Source organism: Hevea brasiliensis, chromosome 4 (genome assembly GCF_030052815.1).
Source record: "Hevea brasiliensis isolate MT/VB/25A 57/8 chromosome 4, ASM3005281v1, whole genome shotgun sequence".
In the NCBI taxonomy this organism is placed as follows: Eukaryota; Viridiplantae; Streptophyta; class Magnoliopsida; order Malpighiales; family Euphorbiaceae; genus Hevea; species Hevea brasiliensis.
This window is the reverse complement of record NC_079496.1, coordinates 9,615,650-9,637,722: the sequence shown is the minus strand read 5'-3', so window position 1 is coordinate 9,637,722 and position 22,073 is coordinate 9,615,650. Positions and strand designations below refer to the sequence as shown.

Here is a 22,073-nt window from a genome sequence, read left to right as displayed (position 1 = left end):
TTAGGTCAGGGAGCCGGAAGAAATATGGAATTAATTGTAAACCGATGAATCCTGATGGGCAATTTGGTCAATTGACCCCGAGAGCTGACTCCTGACCTAACTGTCAAATAAAATCGGAGAAAAGAAAATTTCAAAATTGAAAATTAAATTAAAGAATTAATAGAAAAAAAAAAGAAAAAAAAAGAAAATGAAAAAGGTGTAGGGAAATGACATTATGCATGATGCCATAAATCCCATAATTAATAATTTGATTAAATAGATTTTTGGGTCTTCCATAAGACAAAAGACATAAAGAAAGAAAAGATAAAAAAAATAAAACACAAAGTCTTCTTCTTCAAAATGTCACTTTCCCTCTCCCTCATATCTCCATAGTTAAACCTCCATTAAAGCTTGTCTTCAAGCTTTAAAACCCTTACCAAATCCCAACTTCTTCCATAATCACTCCATAAAACCTTATTCCCTTCCCTTGAGAAAGAAATTTAACAAGAAAGAAAGAAGAAAAGAGGAGAAAAATTGAAGATTGGATATCAAAGTTGAGGTAAGCACATCAAATTGAAAGTTTGAGATTAATTGTTGTGTTTTTAGCTTGAATTACTTGTAAATAAACTTAAAATAAAAAAAAAATATGTGTAAGGGACTAAACTGAAATTCATCCAGCAGGGAGGGGAGAGTGATTTGCATGAGTTTGATTGAGTTAAACATGTTAAAATGCTTGAATGAGTTGAAAGATTGTGTTTATATGCTTTGAATTAGTTAATTACAATGAATTAGTGTGGTTAGGGTTTGAAACCTAGGGTTTTGAGGCAAAAATTTTGGAGAAATTAGTAAATGATATATTTGACCTAATTTGAAGTGAAAAATGGTCATTTGTGACCAAATGAGGTGTGTTAGAAGTGTTGGAATTAAAAGCCAATTCGGATTGGATAAGGTCATGTCTTGCAAAGATGACTAAAATTTCTTTGAGGGACCAAAAATGAAATTTTACAAGTCCAATGGATATGGGACCAATTGGGGATGAAAATAGGCACTAAATGACACAATTTTCATTTAGGAAGCCTGCCTAAAAAGTGACTAAAACCTAGTGAACAAAGTGACCGAAGTTGAGAAATTGCAGGCTGCCCTGCATAACCTGACCAAATAAATAGTGTTTGTTCATTTGATCATAACTCGAGCTAGGCAGGTCAAAATGACCTGAAATTTTACCAGTGGTTAGATGAGATATAGACCTAAAACTTTCATGAAGAACACCAGCCCAAATTATGTCATTAACCCAATCAAATTACTAAGCCAAGTTGGGTCACTGAATCTGCAGACTGCAGATTTGCCATTTGAATAGTAAAGTTTCAATGGCTATAACTCTCTCTAAAAAACTCCGATTTAGGAGATTCTTGAACCGATGGAAACCTAAGACATGGTAGAACATTTCATATGAAGAAAATTAGACCAAATTATGAACTTAACTTCATCAAATTACTGAATGAATTTGGATCAACAAATCTGCAGAACCAAATTCTGCAGCATGAATAGTAAAAGTAATTTGCTTATAACTTGAGCTACAAAACTCCAATTGGAGTGATTCAAAAAGGAAAATAAACTTGAGACAATAGGGAACATTTTTTATGAAGAAAGTTTTGCCAAATTCCAATAGTAAATTGACCAATGAAACAGTACAATTAGGGACACCAAAACTGAAAATTTGCAATTTTGCCTAAAAGACCTAAGTTTTGAAAAAATGACCAAAACCAACAAGTTTAGTGACCAAAATGTGGTATGTGGGTGAAGTTGGAGTTCCCATACCTATTAAGCCTTAGAAAGTCAACTATTTGACTTGAATAGTATAGTGAATAGTAACCCGAAACACAAAATTTCAAGAACGTCGAGTTAAGCGCGTTAGAGCTAGGTAAAAGTGAAGCTAAATTTATTTTGGATTTATTTTAAGTTCTAGTACTGAAATACTGTAAAATTGTGTGTTTCAGTTGGAAAGAATACCGGGAAAGAACCCGAGGAACCGAGTCAAGGCCAAGAGGCGACTCGCTTGAGGTTTGTGCACAACTAACTCTTTTGTTATTTTTCAATTCCAAATTGATTTGAAATAAATTTATTGTATGATTTATGATTTTGTTGTGTTGAGAATTTTAACTTATTGAATGAAATTGTATAATTTGAATATAAATTTTCTTATACATTTAAGGATTTATTGCATTATTTTGAGGATTGTAAATTTTAAGTTTGATGTGTTGCCAACCTTAAGCATGAATTTATGATGATTAAATATGTTGATTTGTAAATACTTTGCAAATAGAAATTATTTTGAATATGATTTGAAACCACAGTTGACATGACAAAATATGTTGTGAATTCTCATTAGCTTGTCTAGTGAGATAACTCCTCCACTTGATGGGGCGAGTTTCTTCCTCTCTGGCTTGCCAGTTGGGGAATGATGTGAATGAGTACTCATATATACTAGCTAGTCTTTGTTTCTCCCTTTTAGCCTCGGTTATTGGGAGAATGTGAAATGTCGTGGTGTAAAACACGGCATCTATTCGAATTTTGGGTCATGGGTTTGACTGTGTGTATTGTTGGCAACGCCCTTTAAATTATGCATAATTTGATAAATTGTGATTGAAATAAATAATTTATCAATGATTCAAAAAATTTTTTCATTGTCTCAGAATTTAAAAGAAATGTAAATAAATAGTTACTATTTGATCAAAATGTTATTCGAATGAATAATTTGCATGAATGAAAATGTTGATTTCTGAAGATCATGGATTTTGAAGAATTTAGAAATTTTAAAATTCTATTTGTTATGAATTGTCAAGCATAAATTGTATTAAGTTTTAAATTATTAGTTTGTGCACCACTGAGTTCACCACTCAGCGATAGCTTTGTATGCTGTCGCAGATATAGAGACTAGAGGAGCAGCAGATTGAGCTGCTGAGGACAGGGGAGCTACCTGCTAGAAGTTATCGGGTATAATTTATACCCTAACTGTAAATATCTCTTTTGATGTATATATTGCACATAAATATATGGACATGTAAAAATGGGTCTTGAGCAATTTGTATAAAATTTGTATAAAGTTGTAATATATATTGTAGTTTGAAATTCTCTTAATGTAAATTTTGTAATGATGTGTTTTGTTTCTAATGAAATATGAATGGAACTATTTTATTTAATTTGAATGAAATGGATTGCTAGTATTTTGATGATCATTGGATAGTGGATTTAAAATTTGAAAGTTGATAAATGTATTGAGAAATTAATTGAGATTGAGTATGAAATTGAAGCAGTTGTTCAGAAAAATTTTTAGAAGTGCTTTTTACAGATATTTGAAGAACTGTTTTCTCAAAATACAGAGGGAACTCTGTCAAAATTTTTATAAAATTTGCGTAAAAATAAAATGGGCCAAAAATATTAACTAGTTTTAATTTTAACTAAATGTTTTAAGTACTTATTAGAAAATGCTCACCACTTATTCAAAGTAAGAAAATTGTTTTAAAATCCCTTGTAGGGTACTTAATGAGTTATCGGTAGGTGAAGTTCGGTAGTTCATTAGGTATTCTACGGAATCATGATATGCCTTACAGAGGGGTAAGGTGTGACACAAGGGACTTTAAATTGACTCCCAGCCGACGTCCTTCGATCAACAAATGACTTTTCCAAACACATCGATTGCTTGATCGTGAAATAAACTGATCTTACACTTAATAAATTGTTTTTCGATCTCTTATCAAAGGGGTTCGAGCCAATTTCAGGTCTCCATACCTTCCAGTCTTGCCTCCCGATCTCTCTTTATAAATATTGTGGAAAGTCATTTAGCTAATGCTAGAATCAGGTTCCTCACTTGTATGTTCCAGATATTCCTTAAAATAAAGTTAAGGTTTCTGTCCGATTTAATGATGATTTTGATCTTAAGAATTCAAGTCAAGTCTTTCCAATTCTAATGTTCTAAAGTTATATCCGGTGTTTGGTCATAGCTTAGTCCGATCTCATACTTATAATATTTTTTCGACATGTTATACTTAGATTAATAGTTGCTTTTAAGTTTGATGTTCTAATACGTTCAAACAATCAAGTACTCATACAATTGGGACGCTTTCTGATCTCATCAAGAAATTGAACAAAAGAGAGAACTTCATTTCATTTCAAAATAAAAATTTACAAGTCATTCGGCTGGAGGGTCTCCCCCAGCCTGTTCTCTAAGTACATCATCATCTCTCTCATTTCCTCTCTCTCTCTCGGGCTCCTTGTCGCTCTCGTTTTCGGCCTCTGGGGCGAGCTCATTCATCCAAGAGAAGTCCTCTTCAGGATACCATTTCTTCAGCTCGGCCATAAGGTCATTATGGGCATTCATATAAGCCCCGGCGCCTCCTTCGTAGTGCTCTTCTCTTCCTTAGCTTGAAGCTCCTCATCCTTGGCTCGGAGCTCTTCCTCCTTTGCCCAAAGGTCTTCAGCATAACAAGCGAGATCGGCAGACCAACCAATTCGAGAGTCTTCAAGTTCTCGTTCCACCTCAATGATCCTCTCCTCATAACGCTTCATCTGATCCTCTATTCTGGCGATATAGTCTTTAGCAGAGGAGAGTTGAGCTTGTGTAGCAGAGGCATCTTGGACTGCCTTAAGGATCTCTTTCTTCAAGCCGTGGGCTTTCTCTCTGAGTATATGCTGGTTTGCAATGGCCTCTAAGCCTAAGCTCATTGTCTGAGCTAAGATATCATCAAAGCTCTCCTCTGCCAACCTGTTCCGATCTTCTTGGAAGCAAATGGAAACTCCCATGACTTTGGCTAGGCTGAGATTCCCCCTAGTAGAGCGGTTCCTTTCCAATGATTGGATCACAAGTTGTGTGCCCCGGGAAAGTGTCCTGACCGTGGGACCGAAAGACTCCCCTTCTACATTGAAAGAGGTCGAAAGAGGAGGGGGAGGTGAAAGCTCGATTTGTTGAGGAGCCGGGGCAATGACCTCTACCTTAGGAATCGGTTGCTCCTGAGATCGAGGAGGAGAGCTCGACACCTCTATTGATTCACAACGAGGGGTCTGAGCATCGGCAGTGGTGGCACCCTTCATCGCCCTCACTTTTTTGGAGACCTCCCTCTTTCATTTACGGCTCTCCTTGGAAGCATCACCACCCGCCATACCTGCACAAAAAAGAAGTTAGTGAGTTTGCTAAGATTCAGAGACCAGAGATATGGGTAGTACCAGGGCCGAGGTCAGAGAGCTGAAGCTCGTATTCTTTGTCAGTGATCAGCCGCATTATCCAATACTTCAGTTCAGCCATCACCATATCTAAGGAAGAGAATTTCTGAGTGAACGCCTGAGACTTTAACTCTTTCACCATGGCGTCTTCGTCCTTATTTAAGATAATCTTTTTTGGGATCGGAGCGACTAGGTGTTGCCAACTCCGTGGGATGCCCTCAAAGCTGTTTCGAATCTTGCTCCTCAAAATGAAGAATCGATTCTTCCAATTCTTCAATTAAGAAGGGAGATCGGTAAAGAGAGAATAATGGGGCTTAGTTTGGAAGAACCAAAACTCATCATCCTTCCTTCGGGCGAGCCTATGCACCTCGGCAAAGACTTTGGCCGTGGGTTCCAATCCCTTAGCTCGGCAGAGGCCCCGGAAGGCTATTAGAGTCCGCCAAGAGTTCGGATGCACTTGGGCTATCGAGACATGGTGGAATTTTAGGATGGCCTTGTAAAATTCGTCCAAGGGAAAACGGAGCCCCGCCTTCAGTTGCTCTTTATACACCATGATGAGATCGCCCTCATCAAAGAAGTGGTCGGCCCGATGATCGCCATGGCATTTGATCAGTTCAAAGGAGTCGATCCGCAGATTGTACTCCTAGCTTATAGATTGGAGATCGGTTTCTCTCAAGATTGAAGGCAACTCATCAATTGGCAAGTTGTCTCTCCTCAAAGATGCCCCTCGCCTCGGTCTGGCAACCGAACTAGTTACCGAAACGAGGACTGTGCTGGTTTGACCACCCGATTTAATCACGTCGCCCTCTTCCGAGGTCCACAAAACGTGGACAGAAGACGGACTCGCAGCTCTCTGACCCTTGACGCCGCTCTTTTTCAAAGAAACCAAAGAAGTTTAACTAAGAAAAGGATCAAAACCCTTACCAGAATGTGATTGGTGCAGGAAATACTTGAAGAAATGAGAGAATTTTGAAATTGCTAGCAAAGTACTGAAAGTGACATAAGGAAGCAACCGATTGACCCTTCCCCTATTTATACCTGTCTGAGCATTTAATGTTCATGAAGTCCCAAGTGGCGCTTCGATTAGCGGAATCGACCCGCTTTCCTGACACATTGCGGGAAGGTTCCAGAAACACAATAATAAAATCGAATAAAATGAGATCGGCTAGCTAGGGTTATCGGATTGTGCGAATTTTCAAAGCCGCAGATCGACTAATGACGATTTAGTTAGAGATCAGATTATATATGCACATCAGAGATCAGAAAAACAACTAATGCAATAATTAAATAATAACCTTCAAATAAAATTTCATTTCATTTCTAAAAGTCAGATTACATCATTTGGGCAATCTCAAGAGATCGGATTACATCATTAAGAGAACCTTTAAAGGTCAGATTACATCATTTGGGCGATCTCTAAAGATCGGCGCTACATCCTACCTAGTAGGGACCTATGTCAAAGCCTAGTCTTATGGCTGAATCAAAAGATGTGTTTGATCAGAAAGCTTGCCACAAGTGTTGGATAGATGTGCAGCTCAGATGGGGTGACTATGACTCTTATGATGGTAAGCGGAGACATCGTCGATGTCATTGACCAGAACTGAGCTGCAGTTGGGACGCCCGATGTGGTGAGGAGCCAAATGAATTTCAAAAGGCGGTCACCGATATTAAGATCGAAATTACCAGTACTCTTGCCCGAGATCGGCCTACCAATTATATTGGTGGACTGATTTGAGATCGGCACGATCGTCACTTTCGATCTTGGTCGGTAAATTAGTCTGGTTCCCTCACTATCATCAGATATTGTTCTCATGATTCTCCGATCACCGAGATCGTAAATTTTCAGTAGAGAAGCAAAGAAAACAGTCGAAAAAAGATCAAAAGCAGTCACCATAGTTGGAATTATTACCGGAGAAGTTAGAACAGGAGAAGTGGAGAAATGGAAGAAAGAGAAATAAAGTGTGGAGAAGTTTTCTCACTGGTGCATATATAGAGGGCCTGAGCATTTATTGCATACAGAAACCGAAGCGGATGCATCGGTAACTGAAGAATTAATTACTTTGACTAAGGCAGGTCAGATAAAGAGGAAAGTTCTAGAATGGGAGAGATTGGGAAGCAATGAGGGACCCAATATGAGAAAGATCGAAAAAGAAGAGGATTATAATAGAGAGATCAGAAGGAATAGAGATCGGAAAGCATGAAGAAGATGAGATGGCTTCCAATAACTCTCTACATAATCAGAGCCGAGGTAGTTAAAGCGTTGCAGGCTTGATCAAATCTTCACCGCATGCCTCATTTGTAGAATCGCCACATTGCCGATGTGACGCCAAAAGCTTATGGCGATTCAGACATCACAATTTCCATCATTGATCATACTTGCAAGGACGAACCCGAAGCCCTTGGATCAAAAGCAAACGATAGGTCCAGCGCCTTTCATTCCCAGCCTTCGGATCCGTCTTGTAAGGCAAGATCCTGAGCCATTGGATTAGGAAGAGAAAGGATGGATATTCTGAATAGGATCTCAGCCGTCCATTTTGATTCTCTTTAATTCTCAGGCATCAGATCATGTCCTTTGAAATCCAGACCTTCCGTCTCCCCAGGAGAGATCCTGACCCTTCATTAGAAGCACCCGTTCCCTATAAATACCGCATGCACATCAGAGAACGGACGGCAAAAAGGTGGTGGTGATTATAGTGGAAAGGCTCTGAAATCTAATTCAGTCTTGCTACTTTGCCATTCTGAGCTTTCGAAAAACTTCAGAAACAAGTTTTCTTAATTATCTCCATTGAAGGAGCTTTGGACCTTGGAATTCTTTATTTTCAGTCTATTCATTACTCTGCTTTATCATTTTTTTAGTTTCGTCTTCATCACCCTAATACCAACATATTAATCTCCAAGCTTGATCTCATTCTGACCCGGTTACCATCGCTTCATGCTCAACTGTATTCTGACCTGGTTCTCGTTATTTCAAAGTAAGCATTAGTCCCTGGACCATCAGCTTCCACCTCTACAAGATTTGTGGACACTAGAGTTCACTCAAGATCCTCAACCTCCCACAGGTAAGTGTCTAGACTATTATTTCGCTGAATGCTCGTGTTTCAGTTTTTTTTTTTTTCCATCAAGTTCAGTAGCATTAAAGTCCCAATGTAGATTATTCAGGCCAATAGTTATTTTCTGATGTTTACTTCTTCTATTCGTCCGTAAACTTTATTTATCCCTTCTCAGTTTTCATTTCCTTTGAAAATAGGTATTCTGGTTGTGGGCAACTTGTAGGTAACTTAATAAAATATTGGTAGAAATATCTTAACGTGAATGTTTTTTCCAAACAAATAAAAATAACCAAAGGTTGAATAATAAGATCAGAGGAAAAAGTTATGAGGTCGGGCTACTAAATGAGTCTAGGAGATAGCATAATCGGATTCCAGACTAGTAACCGAAAGAGATCGGATATAACTGGCCAAAGAATTCTGACAAGGTAATCACCTGGGAGATAGGTGAAAAGTTCGATCTTATATCGCGAACACTTTAAGAGATCGGGGGAGAGTTCTTACCCGATTCTCATTTAAATAAAATACGAAGATCGGAGGAGAGTTTTTATCCGAGATCCTTCATTTAAATTTTGAACCGAACACTTTAAGGGATCGGGGGATAGTTCTTACCCGATTCTCATTCAAATAAAATACGGAGATAGGAGGAGAGTTCTTATCTGAGATCCTTCATTTAAATTTTGAACCGAACACTTTAAGGGATCAGGGGAGAGTTCTTACCCGATTCTCATTTAAATAAAATACGGAGATCGGAGGAGAGTTCTTATCCGAGATCCTTCATTTAAATTTTGAACTGAACACTTTAAGAGATCGGGGGAGAGTTCTTACCCGATTCTTATTTAAATAAAATACGGAGATCGGAGGAGAGTTCTTATCCGAGATCCTTCATTTAAATTTTGAACCGAACACTTTAAGAGATCGTGGGAGAGTTCTTACCCAATTCTCATTTAACTAAAATACGGAGACCGGAGGAGAGTTCTTATCCGAGATCCTTCATTAAAATTTTGAACCAAACACTCTTAAGAGATTGGGGGAGAGTTCTTACTCGTTTCTCAACCAAAACCTCAATAAAATATGTGAAGATCGGAGGAGAGTTCTTATCCGAAATCTCCCGCCTAAAACTCTTAATAAAACATACCTAGAGATCGGTAGAAACTTCTTATCCGAGCTCTCTTAACGAAATCAAAATTAAAATAATACAACTCCAATATACAAGATAACTCTATTTGACACCTATTCACTAAAGGGCCGTCTCATGAATTCGTGTTCTTGAGCAACCCAAAATAAGTTAAATATCGAACACTCATTTATTATGCATAAAGAATTAACACCACCCCTATCCCAACCCTCTAATTATCTTTTTAATTTATAAGGAGCATAAAATTAAATCTGTTCACCCTCACTGAGGGACGAGATGGGGTGCCTAACACCTTCCCCCCGTATACGGACCCCGAACCTAGAATCTCTTTTTTCTTTTGAAGTGGCTTCCTTTTAATTTATTTTCACAAAATGGTTTTCTTTAATTTCCCTCAAAATTAGAGTGTCGACTCTTCACATTTCCCACTTCGATGAAGAGCTTTGTCCGGGCGACCGCAAAATACCTTGCGACATTGTCTATTAAGCCCAGCATTCTTCTCAAGCACTCCAATGGTCTCCGAATGCTCTATAATAAATCCAAGGAATCTGGAATAAGTTTCACTAAATTAGTTCATATATGAGAATACTGTCTAATCAATCTAGCATTAGTTCTCAAGTTCTCCACTCTTCTTAGAGTTAGATTTAATCCAAACAATCCAACTTCCAAGTTCCAACAGCAACTTTCGCATATAGGAATAAACAAGGACAGGGAAATGAACGAAAATGCCACAAAAAGAATTACTTCCAGGACCTCCTTCTTATTCATACATTAGGATATTATCCAATCAATCCAGCATTAGCTCTTACATACTTCAAAAGTTTTGTGATATGATGCAAGGAACTACAGTAGGCTTTTAACAGTTCAGCAAAACATAATGTTGCCATAGTTTCCTTTAGAAATATTGTCTTCTACATCTATTAGATTAAGCAATTTAATAAAAACCAGTCACTCTCTAAAATAGAAGAATTTCTGGAGGCTCTAGTGAAATAACCTATGAGAAATACCATTCCAGGTAGTTTCACCAAATTCGCCAAATAAATAGCCATAAATTAATAATTGAGAGAGAGAGAAAAGAAAAGGAAAAAGAGAGAGAGAGAGAGCCATTACAGGATAACCTTTTACCAAAGATGAGGAAGGCAAAGCAATGGCAAACTAGCTGATAAAGAATACCGGAAGCTTAATCTGTATGGAATAACAAACTAACTGAACATGAACTCAAGTTAAATAGCAAAGGTTGAAGCTTCATGATTATATTCTATGCCCAGAAAAAATAAACTCAAGTTAATCTGCATTTGTTCACATTATTTTTCAATTCCCAGCCATGGGTTGCACAGAAGCTGGTTAATTCAGCAAACAGAAATAGAAAAAGGAAATGAGACAGAGAAGACATACCCACTGAATCTTTCATAGCTGTCAATGAGAGAGAAGAAGCAGTTGGTTGTTCCAAGAAAGAAAAAGAAAGACACAAGGCACCCAGTATATTATATAGGAAATGGGAAAGGACGTATTTAAATGCCCACAAAGCAAAGAGAGGAGAAAAAAAGGTTCAAGAATAAGCAAATTGGGGTTCTCTAAAGTGGAGAAGCCATCATGGCTTTTGAAAGCAAGCAGAACTATTAGGTTAGGGACGCGATCTCTCTCTCTATCTATTATTATTATTGGAAAAACTAAAAAGCAGAAGCATTTTGCTCGTACTAGAGTGATGCCAATTGCCAAAAGAATTCAAGTTATCTGCTTTCTTAATAAATAAATAAAAATGGAAATTAAATTTCTAAAGTGTAGACACCATTAACCAAAGAAAGCTATTCTAACTGTCTCTTCTAGCAATAAAAAGGAAATAAATAAATCAATGTTCACTGTTCAGAGATGAATATAGGCTTCATTCAGAATAAATCAATTGCTAAAAAATAATTCAATTAAATTTTTATACAATAATATTTTTTTAAATTAAATTTTATTTTAATTTTAAAAAATTAAATTCTTTTATTTCAAATATAAAAATAAACGAAAAGAAATATTCTCGGGTTATTGAGATTTCTGCTTCATTTATAAGCTTATAAATCAATTGTTTACACTCGCATTCTTCAAGCATAGCAGTACATGGAAATTAGTTTTCTTTTATCAGAAACAATATTGCATTTTAGGTTACAAAAAGGGCCTAACCTGATATTATCTTTGAATCCTCAAGATGTAAGAAGTGTTGAACTCAAAGTTTGAGTGAGTACCCATCTAACAAATATTGGTGAATTTAAAAGATGGGTGAGAACTAAAAAGGAAAAGTAACACTATACATTGGCATTATGCAGTCCAACAGCCATTATATGAACACAAATGTTGAAAAAAAAATTCAGTATGTTCAACTCAGCCTAATAAAAAAACATACAGTTATTTTATTTTTAATAAAACAAATCATATTTTCAAAGTAATTTATAACAATTTATTCAATAATATTTATAGTATTATTTTATAACCATATTACCAGAGTTAAAGTTCATTGGTGATATATAATATATTATTGAGACCCATTTAGAGCGGTGCAGGTTAAAAATATATAATATCCAATTCATATCTTCCGAGTCCTGACTAGTATCCTGCAGAATGGGAAAGATTTGCAAGTTATAAGACAAAAGGCATCCTCTTAACTCAAAAAGATCCAAAAACTATACAGACCACCAATGATACACTTGATTAAGGTCACCTTGACGTTTAGATCTACTAGACATGGAAAAAAAGTAAGCCAAAAGAGAAACAAATAAGTTTCTGGTTTTAGGATGGAAATGTCTTGCCATTCATCCCATATTACTCATCATCCATTCTACTTCTTGCCGCATGTTGCCTTCCAAGGGTATGGAGTCTCCATTACCAAACGCAGCCCTTGGTCTTTTCTTTATGGATACAGCTGCCTGTGAACCAACACCCATTGGAGAAACTGGGCTCCCAGTTGAAGTCAAGCAGCTTTCAACAGAACAATCACCAATTCGAGCTGGCAAATTCGCAGTATTTTTGTTCTCCAGAGCCGCAGCAAGTTCCGACAATGAAGGCATTTTGATGTTATCCACTGGGACAATTCCTTGGCATTCACTGGAAACCTTGATTGCTAGTTCAGATAGCTCTTCCCTGGCAGCTTCAAGCCCAGCAGATGCAGCAGCCTGATCATTCAGAGCTTTACAAGCTTTCTCAAGAATTGACTGTAGGTATTTCCCCTGTGCTTCAATCCGAAGTTGAAGACGACGCTGCACCTACTTACAGTAAAACCCTCAAAAAGAGTTTAAAGAACCTACTAAGCTAGCACACTATTGTATTAAAAAAACAAAACCGCAAATTATACAAGGAGAGCTATTCAATAGAGATATATAGATTGCACTAGTATTTCGTTTATAACAAATCATTAGCAATGCTCAACCGCTGTATGCTAACCCGAAAAAGTTCAAAAGCCATATTTTGTCAGCCACACCAGATGCAAAAGCAAGGAGTAAAAACTAACCTCTAGCTGCTCATGCAGTCTTCGTTGGACTTCCATCTGCACCCGCAATGCCTCAGTAACCTGGTAACCGCTGTTTGAAGGATGAAAAGCAGCATTTTAATGACACAGAGATAGGGCAAAGTTGCTCAAAAGGGAAATTTGAATGACATACTCGTTTAGATCCTGTGCTATCAATCTTGATGACGTTGATGTTGATGAACCAGTATCCTGACTTTCTGCAACAGATACTGCAAACCCAACTACACATCATTACTAAATGGATTAGAAATTTAATTGCATTTTTTCAACAGAAATTTATTTTTGCAATTTACAAAAGAGAATGATTTCATTCTATTCCCTAATTCTACCTACCCAACCACACTTCACATCCCCATTTTCTACCCTCTCTAACATTTATGATCTTGCAGGATTATTTTAATAACTTTTTGGGGGGGAAGGGGGGGGGTGGGTGTTGGGGTTGGTGTTGGTGTGGTGATGAGAGAATATATAATCTCTTAAGGATTCTCAAGCAATTGAGTTTCATACCATCCTTAGAATTATCATTTGATTCTTTGCAAGATTGCCTTCCCAACCGGTATTTCTGCAGGCAAAGACATCAAGGAACAGCTATGATCAAAAGAAAAAAGAACACCTCAAAGATCAACTGATTCAAGAAATAATTGTATCAACAAACCTGTAGGTGAGATTTTAAGTGATACAGGGTAAGGCCCTTTACCCCCATTGTTCTCATAATAGTCTTTGGTGTTGCTTCTGCAATGCATGTCAAGAAACCAGAAATCTTCCGTAAGTAATCAACAAGAATTGTGCACTAGAATAGTAATTCAAATTCGCTTAACATGCATATGTTGGCTGATCATAATTGGATTTCAGGATTTGAGTTGACAATAGGCTATGCTTAGATGGAAGCTAGACAGGATAACTGAAAGACCCATAAGTTTATAACCTTTCTGCTTGAAACCAGCTGTGAAACCCATAATAAAAGCAACTAGCATCACGTTTAACAAGTCAAATCCAATTTTTAGCTAATCAAATTCAAACATCTTACTATCAGAGCACAGTGCCTTATACAGACATTTTGCAGGTTTGCTTCTAGCCTTTGAGGTCAAATGATTACATTAGCTTGTGCATGTTATTTGACACCTGAGTCTCAAGGTAAAACTTGATGCCTGTGCCCAAAGCATCAAAGTAGGTCTTACATGCATCATTTTGGACACCCTATTGAGGATTGTAGGATGCTGCATCAACTAATAGGGGCACTACGCCCTGTGCAGCATTTGCATATGACTTACTTTTAGAGCAGCTACAGCTCCTTACAACAAGTACTAAAAACAAACACAAACTACATTGATGTTATTAACCTATTTTTGTTGGTGAAATAAAATGCATCAGAAATGAAAACACGGGATTAAGTAAATTTAAGATCAACATATGAAACTGTCTTTCTATTAGGTTGAGCAAGCTTAACAAGATTTATGATTACAGCAAGTTGGATAACATCCATGAGAGCCACTTTGACAACACAGCCACACCACTCCTACACTTCGACTATGATTGAACATTCAAGCCACCATCCATAGTCATACTTGCAAATGTTCTCTGTAATTGTGCCATGATATGTTAAAAGTATGAGGTTAGGTGCATGACTAATAATTTCCTCCTAGCCAATCACCACCAGCGTGTCAAATAAAATGTACTTGAACTTCATTACACACATCTACAAGACCACTTTGTGTTATGTAATTGGGTAAAATTTCCATCATACCCCAAGTACCATGCTTGGCCAGCAATTTCCCTCAAAACCTCCCTACAACATATGCCAGCTAACATGGTGATAATTCCTTCTTATAAATTTACGTTTGGAACACAAGTGTCAAAGAACCATTGAAATGTTTGGAAACAGGAAAGCCAATAAATATCATTTTTCCCAATGATGCAAACGTGCAACCCCTACACCTAAAAATAAATAAATTAAAATTGATAAGCATTGCTTTCCAAAGCATGACTGATAACATATATATAAATAAAGCTTTCCTTTTTTTCCCCAAAAGAAAGGAAGGTTTTAGAAAATGCAACAAATAAATAAGAGCGGATGAAAGCCGCATCTCAATGTCATGCCAGATAAGGCATTATGACTCCAAAAAAAATGGATGCCAATTTGAATTTATAAAGAAAAGTAAAGTGCTTTCGGCAAGATAAGATTTACATAAATCTAATCATCTTCAAAGATATAACAAAGAAAATGAAAGGAAAGATTGAGAGAGGGCTCCAAGATGATATATTCATCTTCTTATGCCTTTGTGAAAAGGTTTATTTGGTTTTGTGTACTTTCTATCTCCCTCATGGTTTGGCATTTCTCCAACCATCCTAAAGGTAGCAATTGCAATTAAATGAAAATGAATATAGTAGGAGATTTAAAAATCCACATTTCTCAGTCAAAAAGATAACGAATACTTGAAGTTTGAGTAAGTAGCTGGTACAACACGAACACTCAGATAATTGGGGGAGGGGGAGGAGAGGGAAGCAAAACAAAAATTAAACAACCAGACTTTCTTTTCTTAAGATGCGCTTTCCAAGTAGTCCACTATTTACTGAGATTCATATATTCATAGAAAGACATAAACTCCAATTTTTCAATTCACAGAGACCATATTAGAGTTCTTAGTTTAGTAATGATGAATGGCAAACAGATAAAATTAAAAAAGAAAATCAGTGGGATAAGGGGATCAACATAACATAATGCAGTTTAAATCAAACAATATAGAGAAAGATCTTGTCTGCTAAAACTTCCACCCTGCACCCAGTAACCAAAAGAAATTGCTCATCTTTCTTACCAGATTTTGAATCAAAAAATTATTGGGAATATGATCTAGATAAGATAACTCATCTTTCCATTGGACTTTTTTATCCTGTTCCTTTTGAACATGAGTAACATATATTTTTAATTCTAGGGATTCAATATATCATTCAATAATCAATACATTCACCAAAAACAAAAACCATATTTGAAAACAATTCTGAAAAGTCAAAGCTTTTGAACACCTTGGAATTAGTACCAAACTATGCTTTTGCACGGGTATAATTATCATCAATATATTATTTAATTGAATAAAGATATAACTATATGACATTTCTCTTATATGTTTACTTTATTTTAAATGTTTTAAGAAATATTTATAAAAGACACTGTGAAAACATAAAGAAAATAAATATAAAGAATAAATATAACTCGAAAATGAATATAAAAAATAAAGAATAGGATGCCAATAAAATATATAAATAAATTATTATAAGATTACCTTATGATATTTGTGCAAATTGTTGTTCACCTTCTAATTCCTCAGTTACTGAAATATCATTTGATAGGTTTGAGAGAAAAACTTGGTTAGACATTGCAGGTGGCTAGTTTAATTTTGATATGTGATATTGATTTATATAGTTTATAACTATGACTTTTAGTTTTCATAGTATAAATTAAATTGTAACTATTGTCATAAATTTTTTTATCATAAAGAATTAAATACACGGTTTTATAATTATAATGGACAATTAAAAGATGGTTTTAGTTTAGATAATTTATAACTATGACTCTTATTTTTTCTAATATTAATTAAATTGTAACTATTGTCATAAATTTTTTTTATTAAATGCTATTTACATGTCATCAATTGATGTTGTAAAATTGCCACATGGACAAATTAAAAAAATTCATTTTGAGACCAGCTTTATTATATTTATTTACATTTATATAGATGTAGATATAGACATAGATCGATCTAGATATAGATATAGATGTCCAGCCTAATATGTGCAGTTCAAATACATTGCATAAGTCCACCCAGGCATGTGAAACCTATAATTTCTCAACTCCTTCCTGTGACTACAAAGATTTCCATTTAAACTAAAAGGTTCAAAAGTTCAAGAACAGGTAACAAGATACATAATAGCATAATGAGCTTGTATTATCGGTTCTTTTGCCCATATGTAGATAGTCAAAAGTTACAAACCACAAAATTAGTTTTTTTATTTCTCCATATAATATCCATTCAACAGTAATCTTTATATATATATATATATATATATATATATATATATATATATATATATATATATATATATATATATTCTTTTTCCCAAGCAAAGACAAAGTTCAATGGTGCCTATTTGTCCTTTTAGTTGTGTTTTCCCGTGATAAAATAAGTTAGAAATTTCCAACAGTCACATAACAACAACACAAGAATTAACAGAAAAAAGAACTAGAAAAACAATAAGCACACAAAATCAAGGGACATTAATGAGTCAACCAAAAACAATTGAAATGCTGAAGATAACACTTCTTGCAATGTCAATATCATATCAATTTAAAAAATATACATATCATAGTAATAAAAAAAACCAGTGGGTCATCTCCACTACAACTAGCACAATGAAAGAAAGAGGAAGAAAGAGGGGCAACAGGACCCATGATCACGCTAGCAATAACAATGACACCAGTGTAATTTGACAATTCATCCAAAATAAATATATGAAAAATATCCAATGATAACAAATAAACCCCAAGAAAATAGTTTGAAAGGAAAAGGGTGAAAACCCCTCTAGTAATTAAGGAAAAAAGCACTCCTATAATCACCCAAAAATATCGTCAAGTACAAGTTAGCCACACGCAAAATCACCACATCAATTACTGCACACACCCCATAAACAGATTCACAACAAAATTAAATACACAGAATCCCGGAAAATTAAAAGCAACAAAAAGCACAAAACTAGGATCAGTGGTTGTGGTTGTTGTCAATCAAAGGAACCAATGAACTAAATTTGAAGATTTGCACCCTAAAATGGGATTAGATTTAAAGAAAGAAGAATCAAGAACAAGAAGAATCTTCCTCTCATTAATTAACCCTGAAACACAAGTTTTAAGTTCTACGAATAAACAACAGTACGAACAGCAGCAAGCACCTAATCAAATTCAAAACCAGAACCGGTAGCTGACACAAACTGTACCATATTCATAAACAGAAACTTGTACTTACAAGTGAAAATAAGTATTGTCAGGTCAAATAAAACCACATTTTAGATTAAAGAAACCAGAGACAAAGAACAACAAAGCTCAGCAACCCAAAAAGAAAACAATAAAATAGAAAAAAGCATAGACAAAAATGCACTAGTAAATGAAAATAGAAAGTTTAAACGCACTGTCAGGTCCACCCAGCTGGGTTACAGCATCGATAAATCTCTCATGAAGCTCGGCGGTCCACCGGAGGCGGGGCTTCGGATCCGTAGTGAGAACCAAGCACGCATCCCCAGGTAAGTTGGTCCCGTCAAGCGACCCCTGGAACTCCCCATGTCCTACACTCCCATCCAGCGGCAGCGAGTGTATAGCCGAGTACATTTTCCCTTGACACAAAGAACCCTCCGAAGTAGAAAAGGCGAACGGGAAATGCAGCAGAAGATCCGAATCGGGTTCCAGAGCCGGGGCTCACGGAGCCCCGAGTGACAACAGAGGAAGGGAGGGAGATATCAATAAATGGGTAATTGGGTGCGAGAGAGAGAAAGAGAAAAAGAGAGAGAACTTAAGACATGCAGAGGTTAAGACAGCGATGGGCTCATTTTTCGTGATGTGTTGTGTCCCTGTCTTTGGCTATTTTTTTTTTTTTTAATTTTTATTTTTTCCTCTCTCTTATTTATTTATTTATGGTGTAGTTGTACAGCGCGTAGGGAAAGAAGAGGGCTCTGGCTGGTTGGCTGGCACATGGTGGTGGTGCCCTGTTAAAATTTTAAGAAACAAATTAATATATAATATATTATCTCTCATCCCTTTTCATTTATATTTTTAGGAATTTTTTTATTAATTTATTATTATTATTATTATTATTAAAAAAAATTAATAATAATACATGAAAAATAAATAAAATAATGCAACCATTTCAACATTTAATGTTAATTCTTTTATATAATGATGTTTTCCTTGAGTTAATATAACTTTGTTATTAATCAAAATTTAATTATGTTAGAAAACATTTTAAATTTATTTAAAAATTTTTAAATGAATTAAATTGATTTGTTATGCATAATTTTAAAATTTTTCAAAAAAAAATAGTTTATATATATATATATATATATATATATATATATGTAATTCTCAGTATTCAAGTGAGTATGAAAATTAATTATCACATTTCACACTTTAAAAATAATTAATTTTCAGCCAAGATAATCAGCTATGCAAAATCATGTTTATAAAATGTATTATCTCAATTATAGAGCTTTTCTTTTCAAGATTGATGTGATATTTGAATGGTATTGCGGTAGTTAGCTATATATATATATATATATATATATAATTGAACTGAATTTTATAAAATGATATATATATATATAATTGAACTGAATTTTATAAAATGATATTCACCATGAATTTTTAATACATCTTGTAATACAACTTAACTTAAATTAAGATATTTTTAATATTCATAAATTAAAGAATATTAATTTTAATTATGCTGATATAATGATATATTAATTAAAAAAATATTTAATTCAACATTATAAAAATTAAAACATATCATAAAATTTTTATAAAAATTGAGATATGTAATAAAATATTTGAATAATATAAGATATTATAATTTTTTTTTATAAAGTTTAAGGGTGAATTTATAATATGCTATATAATTTATTTAAATTTTAATTATTATTGATTTTGATTTAATAAATAACAAATTATTCATATTAAGATTATTATAAAGCTAGAAAAAGACAATTTATATTTTATGAATAAAATTAATAGACGGGAACAACATTCAAAAATCTTTTTTTTTTTGGGGTCAAAACAGTCATCCCATATTTTTTGACAAAATAAAATCTTTCAAAAGAAATATAATATATGTTCACAGTTATATGATATTTGAACTCCATTATCATTGCTTTCTTCTATCAAATTTCATACAAAAATCATGTGAGTTCCTATGCATATAATAAATGGCTTAATATTTTATTTATTCACTAGCTTATTTTTTTATTTTTAAGCTTATTTTACTTGTAAATTTTAATTTAAATTCAATTTAATCTATTTTTTATAAAGAACAATTAAAAAAAAGTGAGTTCGTGGTCAATTTATATTAGGATTAATACAAAAATTGCTATTTATACTTATTGGATGTATTGAATTTAGTTCAATTTTAATTAATAAAAAAAAGAAAATCACTTAAAAATAATTTTTAGTATTAAAAAATATAATATTTTAATTTAATTAATTATATGAAAACATACAAAAAATGCCTTTGAAACCATAATCATTAAGTTTATAATTTTTAAGTTCCAATTTATATTAATAAAACCATTTTATTTTAGTTATTATGCTCTTTGCAATTAAATAGCCTCTTTTTAGTAATAAATCCAAAAAGAGTGAAAATATAATAATTCAAATGTATTCAATCTATTGATTTCGAAAGTATCTTTAGCTACAATTGACATGTAATCAACATACAAAAGCAAATAAAAATTTGATACAACGTCTAACAATCAGAGTAACTCTAGTTCAATTGTAGCCATTGCTCGTAACTCACTTGGGCAAACTCTTGGGGTGGGTTTGTAAAAGAATCCTTGGCATTTTGCAATTCTCTTGTGTTGGAAAGCTTAGCATGTAGAGAGGCCATCCTCCTAGCAAGAAGCAAGGGATTCCGTGATACCATCATTGAAGGAGATGCCAAGTCGGTTATTGATGCTATGAATGGGAGCAGAATTCTTCAGAAAATCGAAGGAATGATCCAGGAAACTTTGTCTTTTGTTGTAAACTTTGTTAATTGTTCTTTCTCTTTTGTTAGTAGAGCTTCTAATAGTTTAGCTCATCTATTAGCGTCTAAAACCATTAGGGATGACGACTTTCTGTTTCATCCTTATATAATATAAATGTTATAAATCATTAAATGGAGAGAATATATCTAGAGCTCAAGAATCTCCATAATTTATGCATATGATATAGGCTTTGTATTTGAATTCTTATATCCTCTTATGTTTGGCAGCTGAAACCCTATAGGCTATAAGGCTATAACCTCATGCAATTAAGCAGATTATGAACTAGGTAAATATGCGTTTTCAGAATAAATATTAATCCATATTATTCTAGGAAAACTCTACCCCCATTAATTTCTTTTAGAAGTGACCATTGAGTCGCTTTGGTATGTTCAATTTTAAAATAAAAAAAAGGTAAATCAAATGTTCTAACTGAGTCAATCCATGGTTAAATTAAACCAAAATTACAATACTATCAATCTAACTCAATTCAATTTTTTGATCGTATAAATTAAATAATGCTAATCCTAATACCTTCAATATAATTATGGGGCAAATTATATAAACATAAACCCCTTCTCTTGTCTTCAATAGTTGATTTCTAAGTTATTTATATTGATGTGTTATATATTATTCATACTGATGTGTTATTTATCAAATTAAAAAATTATATTTTTGGATAAATAGGTTTTGAGTTATTAAAATATTGATATGTGTAATTTGAATTGTTGAAATTGTGAGTAAATAGAGAATAAAATTATTTTTTTTCATAATAAGTGTCAAATTAATAAAGAGAATATAATTTTTAATCTTACAAGTGTAATGTCAATAAAAAATAATTTAAAAATTGACTACTAAATATTACATAAGGTTTTATATTATTTAAATTAAATATTAAAAAGTTTTTATGTTACAAATTGAAATTTAAGTACTTTATTATTATATACATATAATTTGAGGTATCATTTATATAATTTACCTTATAATTATGGGATTGGGTGTACTTAATTGAATCCAAAATTTTTGCCCACAGAAGCAATGACCTGCCTGAGGCAATAGATGGAGGTGGTGGGTGGATAAGAAAGGGGGAGTTGACAAGGCCAGTCCAAGGGCACTGGAGGCCATAAAAACAAAGTCGGCCAGGTTTTGGACCCCACAAAATTGTTTATATATATGGTTGCCATCGAATTCTATTTGAAGATAAATAAAAATAGAAGTGATTGCAAGTTCATAGCAAGTAGCTAGCAGGACAAGCTGACAATGAACCTTGAGACAAAAAAATGTCTTCCAAGGTACCCAATTATGGTGATTGGAGTGGGGTTTGCTGACAAGTGACAATACCCTTTTCTTTCTTTGCTTTTTCTGCTTTGCAATGCATGCACCCAACTTGCTGCAGGTTTACAAGGACATCACAACA

At 34.2% G+C, this 22,073-nt stretch overlaps 1 protein-coding gene and 1 long non-coding RNA gene across 2 annotated transcripts; one reads left to right on the top strand and one right to left on the bottom strand.

The window, feature by feature from the left end:
• The first annotated feature begins 330 nt into the window (after positions 1-330).
• Positions 331-3,078, top strand: LOC131179185 (uncharacterized). The gene is made up of 3 exons (XR_009148161.1): positions 331-538; positions 1,977-2,040; positions 2,905-3,078. It is a non-coding gene; the product is annotated as an uncharacterized LOC131179185 (long non-coding RNA).
• Positions 3,079-11,997: 8,919 nt separating this feature from the next.
• On the bottom strand, positions 11,998-18,468 carry LOC110665863 (protein PHR1-LIKE 3). Its single transcript, XM_021826143.2, has 6 exons — positions 18,059-18,468; positions 13,539-13,615; positions 13,391-13,445; positions 13,017-13,092; positions 12,866-12,935; positions 11,998-12,620 (listed from the first exon to the last, which is right to left on the bottom strand). The coding sequence occupies exons 1-6, from the start codon at positions 18,252-18,254 to the stop codon at positions 12,171-12,173; spliced, it is 924 nt and encodes a 307-aa protein (XP_021681835.2). The 5' UTR covers positions 18,255-18,468; the 3' UTR covers positions 11,998-12,170.
• Between the last annotated feature and the right edge of the window lie 3,605 nt (positions 18,469-22,073).